Source organism: Nematostella vectensis, chromosome 3, assembly GCF_932526225.1.
Source record: "Nematostella vectensis chromosome 3, jaNemVect1.1, whole genome shotgun sequence".
Lineage (NCBI taxonomy): Eukaryota > Metazoa > Cnidaria > Anthozoa > Actiniaria > Edwardsiidae > Nematostella > Nematostella vectensis.
This window is the reverse complement of record NC_064036.1, coordinates 7348139-7360209: the sequence shown is the minus strand read 5'-3', so window position 1 is coordinate 7360209 and position 12071 is coordinate 7348139. Positions and strand designations below refer to the sequence as shown.

General features: G+C 42.6%; 1 protein-coding gene across 2 annotated transcripts in view; it reads right to left on the bottom strand.

Annotated features, from left to right (window-relative positions):
• The window catches only part of LOC5513638 (rap guanine nucleotide exchange factor 6), a 34636-nt gene that overhangs the window by 4906 nt on the left and 17659 nt on the right, over nt 1–12071 (bottom strand). For both annotated transcript variants that reach the window (XM_048724843.1, XM_048724844.1), the window contains exons 25-37: nt 9906–10140; nt 9372–9436; nt 8858–8965; nt 8251–8308; nt 7844–7918; nt 7673–7771; nt 7259–7358; nt 7121–7169; nt 6734–6812; nt 6454–6537; nt 5596–5670; nt 5065–5136; nt 66–212 (exon numbers count right to left, since the gene is read on the bottom strand). In XM_048724843.1, the coding sequence (XP_048580800.1) occupies nt 66–212; nt 5065–5136; nt 5596–5670; nt 6454–6537; nt 6734–6812; nt 7121–7169; nt 7259–7358; nt 7673–7771; nt 7844–7918; nt 8251–8308; nt 8858–8965; nt 9372–9436; nt 9906–10140 (1246 nt within the window). The remainder of the gene's footprint in view (nt 1–65; nt 213–5064; nt 5137–5595; nt 5671–6453; nt 6538–6733; nt 6813–7120; nt 7170–7258; nt 7359–7672; nt 7772–7843; nt 7919–8250; nt 8309–8857; nt 8966–9371; nt 9437–9905; nt 10141–12071) is intronic.

Below are 12071 nucleotides of genomic sequence, written 5' to 3'. Positions count from 1 at the left end.
CGACTTAACTAGTAAACAAACTTGAACATTTTGCACGCACACGGTAACAGACTCAACGTTCTCACCTCTTCGTAATATTTCTTGGGATTCTGGTCACGTGTCATAGACCGACGTGCCCATGCAGAGGACCCAGTTACCATACCAACAACAGTTGACGTCATACTTTGCGGGGCGCCTCGCACGCTGTCCTGCTCAAACATATTGCTGGGATCCTAAGGAGAGGAATATAGCGACAATTAGAGTACATCACCATTATCATCCTACGGCCTCGGCACGTAGGACGTTTCGCACAACAGTTGGCGATCGGCCATGGCAGATGGCAGGTCCTGCTGCGGGATCCCTGTGTCCTCCTGTGTCCTAGATACTAAACCTGAGACAGATATTATTGGGATACTAAGGGATAGAGATAGGGACTCATAGTCTTCGTGATTTTGACTTAAAGTCGCATTGTCACCAGTTTATTCCGGTGGATTACTTAACAATATCCGATGATTTTAAACGGAAAACGCGAAAAATATTTCAAAATATTGAAAGCAGTGTGTCTATTGGAAGTTTCTTTGAGGATGTGATTGATAATTTAGAGCGGATGGCCTGTTTAATATCTCGGATTTTAAAAGATTCTTTTGTCTTTTAACGGTTGAGGTTTCCGTCGGACCTCCGGAAGTAAACTGGTGACAATGCGGCTTTAATCATTATTTACCAACTCACAATACCACAGGTACTACCTAAAGAAGGGCATTAGCAATGGCTTAGTCTGCGTAAAAAAAGGTTTGTTTTGCACACAGTGGTATACACTAGATACCCTTCTTTTCCCTTCTTATTCGTATCCGTGCGTATCGCTATACTTACATAGGGCACACAGTGGTATACACTAGATACCCTTCTTTTCCCTTCTTATTCGTATCCGTGCATATCGCTATACTTACATAGGGCACACAGTGGTATACACTAGATACCCTTCTTTTCCCTTCTTATTCGTATCCGTGCATATCGCTATACTTACATATGGCACACAGTGGTATACACTAGATACCCTTCTTTACCCTTCTTATTCGTATCCGTGCATATCGCTATACTTACATAGGGCACACAGTGGTATACACTAGATACTCTTCTTTACCCTTCTTATTCGTATCCGTGCATATCGCTATACTTACATAGGGCACACAGTGATATACACTAGATACCCTTCTTTTCCCTTCTTATTCTTATCCGTGCGTATCGCTATACTTACATAGGGCACACAGTGGTATACACTAGATACCCTTCTTTACCCTTCTTATTCGTATCCGTGCATATCACTATACTTACATAGGGCACACAGTGGTATACACTAGATACCCTTCTTTTCCCTTCTTATTCGTATCCGTGCATATCGCTATACTTACATAGGGCACACTGTGGTATACACTAGATACCCTTCTTTTCCCTTTTATTCGTATCCGTGCATATCGCTATACTTACATAGGGCACACAGTGGTATACACTAGATACCCTTCTTTTCCCTTCTTATTCGTATCCGTGCATATCGCTATACTTACATAGGGCACACAGTGGTATACACTAGATACCCTTCTTTACCCTTCTTATTCGTATCCGTGCATATCGCTATACTTACATAGGGCACACAGTGGTATACACTTTATACCCTTCTTTTCCCTTCTTATTCGTATCCGTGCATATCGCTATACTTACATAGGGCACACAGTGGTTTTATTCGTATCCGTGCATATCGCTATACTTACATAGGGCACACAGTGGTATACACTAGATACCCTTCTTTTCCCTTCCTATTCGTATCCGTGCATATCGCTATACTTACATAGGGCACACAGTGGTATACACTAGATACCCTTCTTTACCCTTCTTATTCGTATCCGTGCATATCGCTATACTTACATAGGGCACACAGTGGTATACACTAGATACTCTTCTTTACCCTTCTTATTCGTATCCGTGCATATCACTATACTTACATAGGGCACACAGTGGTATACACTTTATACCCTTCTTATTCGTATCCGTGCATATCGCTATACTTACATAGGGTACACAGTGGTATACACTAGATACCCTTCTTTACCCTTCTTATTCGTATCCGTGCATATCGCTATACTTACATAGGGCACACAGTGGTATACACTAGATACCCTTCTTTACCCTTCTTATTCGTATCCGTGCATATCGCTATACTTACATAGGGCATACAGTGGTATACACTAGATACTCTTCTTTTCCCTTCTTATTCGTATCCGTGCATATCGCTATACTTACATAGGGCACACAGTGGTATACACTAGACACCCTTCTTTACCCTTCTTATTCGTATCCGTGCGTATCACTATACTTACATAGGGCACACAGTGGTATACACTTTATACCCTTCTTTTCCCTTCTTATTCGTATCCGTGCATATCGCTATACTTACATAGGGCACACAGTGGTATACACTAGATACCCTTCTTTTCCCTTCTTATTCGTATCCGTGCATATCGCTATACTTACATAGGGCACACAGTGGTATACACTAGATACCCTTCTTTTCCCTTCTTATTCGTATCCGTGCATATCGCTATACTTACATAGGGCACACAGTGGTATACACTAGATACCCTTCTTTACCCTTCTTATTCGTATCCGTGCGTATCACTATACTTACATAGGGCACACAGTGGTATACACTAGATACCCTTCTTTACCCTTCTTATTCGTATCCGTGCGTATCGCTATACTTACATAGGGCACACAGTGGTATACACTAGATACTCTTCTTTACCCTTCTTATTCGTATCCGTGCATATCACTATACTTACATAGGGCACACAGTGGTATACACTTTATACCCTTCTTATTCGTATCCGTGCATATCGCTATACTTACATAGGGCACACAGTGGTATACACTAGATACCCTTCTTTACCCTTCTTATTCGTATCCGTGCATATCGCTATACTTACATAGGGCACACAGTGGTATACACTTTATACCCTTCTTTTCCCTTCTTATTCGTATCCGTGCATATCACTATACTTACATAGGGCACACAGTGGTATACACTAGATACTCTTCTTTTCCCTTCTTATTCGTATCCGTGCATATCGCTATACTTACATATGGCACACAGTGGTATACACTAGATACCCTTCTTTACCCTTCTTATTCGTATCCGTGCATATCGCTATACTTACATAGGGCACACAGTGGTATACACTAGATACTCTTCTTTACCCTTCTTATTCGTATCCGTGCATATCGCTATACTTACATAGGGCACACAGTGATATACACTAGATACCCTTCTTTTCCCTTCTTATTCTTATCCGTGCGTATCGCTATACTTACATAGGGCACACAGTGGTATACACTAGATACCCTTCTTTACCCTTCTTATTCGTATCCGTGCATATCACTATACTTACATAGGGCACACAGTGGTATACACTAGATACCCTTCTTTTCCCTTCTTATTCGTATCCGTGCATATCGCTATACTTACATAGGGCACACTGTGGTATACACTAGATACCCTTCTTTTCCCTTTTATTCGTATCCGTGCATATCGCTATACTTACATAGGGCACACAGTGGTATACACTAGATACCCTTCTTTTCCCTTCTTATTCGTATCCGTGCATATCGCTATACTTACATAGGGCACACAGTGGTATACACTAGATACCCTTCTTTACCCTTCTTATTCGTATCCGTGCATATCGCTATACTTACATAGGGCACACAGTGGTATACACTTTATACCCTTCTTTTCCCTTCTTATTCGTATCCGTGCATATCGCTATACTTACATAGGGCACACAGTGGTTTTATTCGTATCCGTGCATATCGCTATACTTACATAGGGCACACAGTGGTATACACTAGATACCCTTCTTTTCCCTTCCTATTCGTATCCGTGCATATCGCTATACTTACATAGGGCACACAGTGGTATACACTAGATACCCTTCTTTACCCTTCTTATTCGTATCCGTGCATATCGCTATACTTACATAGGGCACACAGTGGTATACACTAGATACTCTTCTTTACCCTTCTTATTCGTATCCGTGCATATCACTATACTTACATAGGGCACACAGTGGTATACACTTTATACCCTTCTTATTCGTATCCGTGCATATCGCTATACTTACATAGGGTACACAGTGGTATACACTAGATACCCTTCTTTACCCTTCTTATTCGTATCCGTGCATATCGCTATACTTACATAGGGCACACAGTGGTATACACTAGATACCCTTCTTTACCCTTTTTATTCGTATCCGTGCGTATCGCTATACTTACATAGGGCACACAGTGGTATACACTAGATACTCTTCTTTACCCTTCTTATTCGTATCCGTGCATATCACTATACTTACATAGGGCACACAGTGGTATACACTTTATACCCTTCTTATTCGTATCCGTGCATATCGCTATACTTACATAGGGCACACAGTGGTATACACTAGATACCCTTCTTTACCCTTCTTATTCGTATCCGTGCATATCGCTATACTTACATAGGGCACACAGTGGTATACACTAGATACCCTTCTTTACCCTTCTTATTCTTATCCGTGCGTATCGCTATACTTACATAGGGCACACAGTGGTATACACTAGATACCCTTCTTTACCCTTCTTATTCGTATCCGTGCATATCACTATACTTACATAGGGCACACAGTGGTATACACTAGATACCCTTCTTTTCCCTTCTTATTCGTATCCGTGCATATCACTATACTTACATAGGGCACACAGTGGTATACACTAGATACCCTTCTTTTCCCTTCTTATTCGTATCCGTGCATATCGCTATACTTACATATGGCACACTGTGGTATACACTAGATACCCTTCTTTTCCCTTTTATTCGTATCCGTGCATATCGCTATACTTACATAGGGCACACAGTGGTATACACTAGATACCCTTCTTTTCCCTTCTTATTCGTATCCGTGCATATCGCTATACTTACATAGGGCACACAGTGGTATACACTAGATACCCTTCTTTACCCTTCTTATTCGTATCCGTGCATATCGCTATACTTACATAGGGCATACTGTGGCACTTGGAGACCTGGCGCACCTCTCTCGCTATCATGCGGAGCTTCTCAAAATTGATCTGTTGAGTATCAGACAAACAGCATATCAAAGAAGGCCAGCCTTGACGCCATTTTTACGCTCCCGCACAATAACGATCCACTCAAAGAATCCATTTTTATCGGCTAATTTAAGCAAGTAAATGAGTTACATTCAATCAAATATTGATTAGAATCAGACTTCAATCATGAAGTTTTCTTGCAAATGAACCGTTGTATTTTCAGTTGGAAACAATAACAAAGGAGTGGTTGATCGAAATTTTTTTAACAAAAGAGACGACGCAGTCACAAGTTGAACGGAAGTGCTAATTTTCAAATGCTACGAGAAAGTCCGTTCCTGAGTCGTGCACAAGAGCGCACTCTCTCGTAAGCGCCAGTAATTCAGTATATGAACTGAAGGTTTATCGACAACGCTACTAGAGGGAAGAGACGTCAGTACAAGTATTGGAAAATGTTTAAGCTGAAAACAATATGGTACCAACCAGTCCGTCGACTACGCTCTTGTTGTTGAGGTAAATTAGTGTCAGGTCTCTTTTGATGACTGGGAAAAAAGGAATCTAAACAAAAAGAAACACAACATAAATACAACTGAAATAATTATTATATTCCATTCCATTCCATCTATTCCATTTTTATCCCCGACAGAGTTGTACGGAACACAACGATGTTTGTGCAGTATAGATATTCACATCGCATGTATAAAACGTCTTGTCGCTACACGCTAAGCCCATGTCGCTACATGCTAAGACCACGTCGCTACACGCTAAGCCCATGTCGCTACACGCTAAGACCACGTTGCTGCACGCTAAGACCATGTCGCTACACGCTAAGAACGTGTCGCTACACGCTAAGACCACGTCACTACACGCTAAGACCACGTCGCTACACGCTAAGACCATGTCGCTACACGCTAAGCCCATGTCGCTACATGCTAAGACCACGTCGCTACACGCTAAGACCACGTTGCTACACGCTAAGACCACATCGCTACACGCTAAGACCACGTCGCTACACGCTGAGACCACGTCGCTACACGCTAAGACCATGTCGCTACACGCTAAGACCATGTCGCTACAGGCTAAGACCATGTCGCTACAGGCTAAGACCATGTCGCTACACGCTAAGACCATGTCGCACGCAAAGACCATGTCGCTACACGCTAAGACCGTGTCGCTACAGGCTAAGACCATGTCGCTACACGCTAAGACCATGTCGCACGCTAAGACCGTGTCGCTACACGCTAAGACCGTGTCGCTACACGCTAAGACCATGTGGCACGCTAAGACCGTGCCGCTACACGCTAAGACCATGTCGCACGCTAAGAACGTGTCGCTACGTACCAGAGGCGGGTTGACGTGCTCACTGTTCAGCAAACTTCTGTACTTGAACATGCTCCGAGACGGATCCATCAAGTTCTCAAGGTCCTGAGATAAACAAGGCACACGTTATAAAGAACATGAAAACAACTACACAATTCAACAAAAGCGTACAGTTTTTTTTTCTCTGATGACATTTTGTTATCGATATATACGGCGCGAAGTTTTTTCGCTATTGTACAAAAGGGCTTTATAGAGACCATAGAGACGATAACAAGCTAGTACAGCTCGATGAAGTGCGTACCTCATACATCTTGTAGTAACGATTAGGAAGCTTCTCCCATGTATTCTTTAGTCGCTTGACGGCAGTGTGACCAAGACCGCTGAAAAACCAACGCATAAAAAGAATCAGAACAAATATAGTCGAACCGCCATAATAAGGACATCATTGGGACAATAGAATTCTCCTCATACAGTATAACCCTCTTAAGAAGGACACTAAGTAGACAAAAAAAAACTCTCGTGTCTTTATTGAAGGGGCTATGATTCTCAGCAAATGTACGGAGCATTTTTTATCTGCCAAACGAGGATCGTCAGGTCACCAAATATCTGCTGGAGTCTAGCCAAATGAAAGGAGAGACTGCTATCAATGTCTGCATTTTCTAGGAAAGGTTCTAGGAATCGTTCTTACCTTATTATCGCGAATGCCGAATTAATATTCTTGCAATCTTTGCAATACTCTGCAACACAAATGAGAACAAATTTTGCCCGCCGGTAACTTTGGACTAAAAATGCTTACGTACAACAAAGGACCATGTTTTCAACATACTTGCGATTTTGATGAAATGTTTGATGAGCTTCATTCGTTTGACGACGTTGGACTCGCCACAAATCTCTGTCACGACCCAAAAAGTCTCCCGGTTTACCGTCTGATGACAAAATAAAATGATCAGTGCATATGCCAGGAGAAAATTGCCGTATCCATTAAATAACCTTGCTAACTCGAATCCTGCACGGTGCACATGCTAAGAGAAAATAGCCATATCTACGGAAGAACCTTGTTAAAAATTATTCGAGATTATTCGCAGAAAGTTACCCAAATACGAATGTCTAAAAATTTGGAGATCCAGATCAGCATGGTTCTACTCTATTTGTACATGTACTCCTTTCTATCAAAGTCATGTCATATCCGGGTATAGAATTATCAAAAAGAGCCGCTATAATAAGAGTAAAGAAAAAGTACCTCCTCAAACTTGGCGAGGTTTGGCGAAAACTCGGGGCCGAATTCCCACACGTCGTAAATATACTCGCGAGGGTCGATGACGCGAAACAACTCAAAGTCCTGAGACAGACAAAACGTGGACGTTCAGTGTTACACTCGTCGTGGGTTGCATTACCCGGTAGATTGTGTTACCTGTAACGTAAGGTGTCTAGCGACCTCCTGGGTCTTGAGCTGTAGTAACGTCACGTGGCATTCTTTGCCCAGGTCCTACCAAAATTCACGCCAAGACTGATTTAGAAACGACAAAAAAACAACACAAGGTATTTTTTAAGCAGGTTCAGTCCCATACTCCACGAGCCTGTCGCTAGTACGTCACTTCCGCAAGCGCCCGCAAAGATCACTGGGGCCTCGATGGTGGAGCGCAAAAGTGGCGGGACCGTGTCCCCTCTCCCACCGTTCGAAATGGAATTTTAAAAGACAAGTATGGGAGTTAAAATCCACAAATTTATCTCCCGCTGTATGTTTTTATATTGATCGGAAAAAAGGAATCGCCCAAAACTAAGAAAATCAGAGTAAAACGAGAAGGTATCTGTCCGTACATGTGTGGCGTCTCCCTGGAGTAACTGCGCAGTCTCGTTGTTATTCTTCAAGTAATATCTGTAGAAAGACGCAACACTGGATCAGCCATACAGTATTTGCAGCACTATACAATGGGAAACAGAGGTTTCAAGTTGTATTGTCCACTCTTAGGGGGTCAGACGCTTTTGAAATTAGAGAAAGTCTCAACAAGGTACATCTTTCCAATTCTGAGGGTGTCCGTTATATCGAGGTTCTAGCGTATACGTACGTGTGTACGAGCGACGTAAGCGTAAGAGTCTATGTCGCGTGAGAACCGGCTCGACGTAAGCGCAAGAAGAACGGGAAGCTTTGATAATCTTGCGCCTATGCTTCGCTTACGTCGCGTGAAAACCGGATCAAAGTGTGAATAAGCAGAAAATAAGCATAAATCAATCCAAGCTTTAGCTCGTCGAGGAGGTATAGGTACTAGACTACGAACTGAGAATGCGTAAAACCTTGCGCTTACGTCGAGCCGGTTCTCACGCGACATAGGACTCTTCCGTCCCTGCTTACGCTTACTTCGTCGTGAGAACCAGCCTTAAAGCATCATGTGTAATACGGCCTTGGGACTGTGGACTTGGAACTGACCTGGAATTGAGGCTGATTCTGTCTGCAAGGTTGGCTAGTGAGTCGGGCTGCCTTCGTTGCCGAACAAGTCCACTCTCTTCCACCGTCACTTCGCACAGCGAGTAATTACTGGAACAAATGTTTAACGTGTAAAGCAAGAGAGTGGAGACAAACACACTGGGGGAGGAGGGGGGAGCCCCAGAAGAAATTTCCTCCCCCTCCCCCTCCCCGCCCCAACCTTAGTTAGGATGATCTACCTGAGAAAAAATAGTCCCCTTATAGGTAAACCTCCCTCCCCCGCTCAAAATCCTGGCTAGAAGCCTGATTACTAGATAGCTTAATCCTCCAGTACTCAGGTCTTTCTTACAGTCACCGAGATCGTGGCGCTAGTTGGCGCAATAGTTCTCTCTTTCAAATGGAACTTTGTGCTGGGTGGGGTCTCTGTATTTTAATCGCGGGTTGTAACTGCCTCCTTCACACAAAAAGAGAACCGTTTTGTGGCATTTTAGAAGCAAGCCCCGGCAGCGAGCATCACCTTGCGAGATCTTGAAGACCAAATGCATCAACCGCCATATTCACCAGCTCTCGAGCTGTGGTTTCCTAAAACAACATCATATATTATGGTTACGCGATGTTACGCAAACCGGCAGGGGCAAGGCGATTATTGCGATTTTTAAACTTCCAGAGGCTCCACGAATAAATATCCATTGATCTTTCGTTTCAAAGGTATAAAAATAGGTGAAAATATGGGAAAACTGATGATATGTAATTTTAATGAGGAAGGACCCCCCTCCCACCTATCAGAATGTATTCAATCAAGAAATTTGTGTTTAATAAATTAAAGGCTATGGTCCTACAAATGTCTTAGGGTGTTGTCTTAAACCCTTACACACTTCTAGACAAGATTAGATAGCTCAGGGGAGAAAGAGGACGAATAAACACACAAATACACATCACGATCACATCTATCCCATCAGTTGATAAAAATATGCTTAGGACACAATAGCCAAAATCTAGAACATCGGGGCAATCTCTAGACTGGCCCTCCCGGGCGACAGATGGAAGATACCTTGAATATCATGAAGTACTTGTACGTCTGGTCTGCTTTATACAGCTTGACCACTCTATCCGGGTACTCGACATTCTGATCAATAGTGCTTATACTCTCCATAGAACCGAACGAGCGAGGAAGGCTGTTCCGAGACCGCGACTTGATGCCGAGTTTGGCGTTCGTGTGGGTCTCGTCGCCTTCGTTATATCCCGAATCCAAGCTCGACAGATCGCGATCACTCTTCGAGATCAACCTGGAATAGATATAGAAAAGAAAGCGTTAAAAACAAGCGAAAATAGCACAAAATAACAAGCGTAACTTCTTTTCAAGACCAACCGGCGGATTCAGCACAGTGACAGCGTTAGAAAACACAGAAATAGCAACGGCACGCGTGATATGTTTTGGCGGGAAGCAAAACAATTATGCGAAAATGGTCTATTAAATAGTCTATCTAAGTCACGCAAGTACCAAGACCCGATAAAAAAATCGAGATTTATTAAGCTTGGTTGCTTATTTAGCTAGAAGAAACAGAAAAGTTTTAAAAGTTAAAATTAAGAAATAGAGATCTATGGCTGCAAATTACATCGCAATAAATATATTTTTCGATTCATCCCTAATCTCTGTGACTTTATAAACAAAAATAAGGTTAATATTTAAACGAAACGCTATACCGTTCGAATTATAAAAAAGATGTTAATATTTTAACAAGTTTCTAGAACGAAAGAATTTGTTATTCAAACAAAATAAAATATTTTAAAAGGTTGAAAAATATCAACCTCCCAGTCAGCCTCGTGCGACTACATTATGTTATACAGGACATCGCAGATCACCAACCAGTACAGAAATATGGATCACTACAATATGCCCACATAATATCAAACCGCCGAATCGCCAACATACCGGCTATTCCAAAAACTGTAGCAGCTCATATTGCCGAAGAATCGTTTACGAATTTCTTCAAGGCCGATAAATTTGACATTCAGAAATGACAAATCCGAAGCTGTCCAGACAAATCAGCGGAGACGCTCTCTCTCTCTCGCTTTCTCTGGACTAACGACTAGCTCTGGCAATGCGCTCTATAGATATGATTAAGATTCTGTGGGTCTTCAAGCGCTAGATCAGATCTGGCAGCAAATTGATAAGGCAAGGGACAAGGAGAAAGGGCGACTGATAATGCGTGCCCGCCATCTGTAAGGTCACGAGAACTAACTGATCCTGATAAGGTGACGAAAAACAACAGATAAATATGGGAGAAAAACAGCGTTTACGAGTTGCTAAACGTTTTCGCTGACGTTTTAACATAAATTGAATATCGATTTGAGTGCGAGAAAAATATAAAAAGCTGCTTTAAGCGGGAAAATGGCCAGCGCAATGAAAGGTCACCAAGGAGCGCTTGTCGTGATGATTATAATTATATTAGAAATTATCTCCTGAAACTGAACATGCTCTTTCTATCTTTCATCATGTGGAAAAAAGGAAAAGAAACTGCTTCAAATTAAGGCTCATGGACGTAAAAAGGGCAGTTGGGCGGGGGGGGGGGGGGGGGGGGGGGGGGGGGGGGGGGGGGGGGAAGGTGCATCTAGGTGATAGGACGCAAGTAGTCTCCTTCGCAACCCCCAGCGGTCGGAGTCACAGCGTTCCCCGGAAGGAGACTAGGACGCAAGCGCAACTTTTGAACTTCTCCAATTCTTATTGGACGCAACAGCAAGAGCAAGCGAAAAAACAAAAACAAAAACTACTGTTTGATTCTCCTGTGAGAAAACCAAGCAGTATAGTTCTTTGCGCTTGCTCTTGCCTTCCAGTGAGGATAGGAAAATGTGGAGAATGGAGAATGCGAACCTAAATGCACTCCACTTGATGATGACAGCTTGCTGTCACGGGTATCCGGGTAGTGTCAGGCCTCCCAGCTTTCGGGTTGCGGGCGCGGGAACCATAATAAATGCCGTGTCTAGACTAAACCGTACCGAAAACTAATATAGAACTACTCCCTTATATACCAAGTCGAATAAAATAAACGTTGTTTTGAAAATGGAATGACAAGTTATTAAAAAAATCCGAAGCGCATTGGTTTAATATTTATGTATTTTGGGAGCAAAAATATTCTTCTAATATTGCACAGTAACCACGTCTGATCCTTATGCATCGTGATTCAACACATTCTTCCATAAGGGGGACTATAAAGCT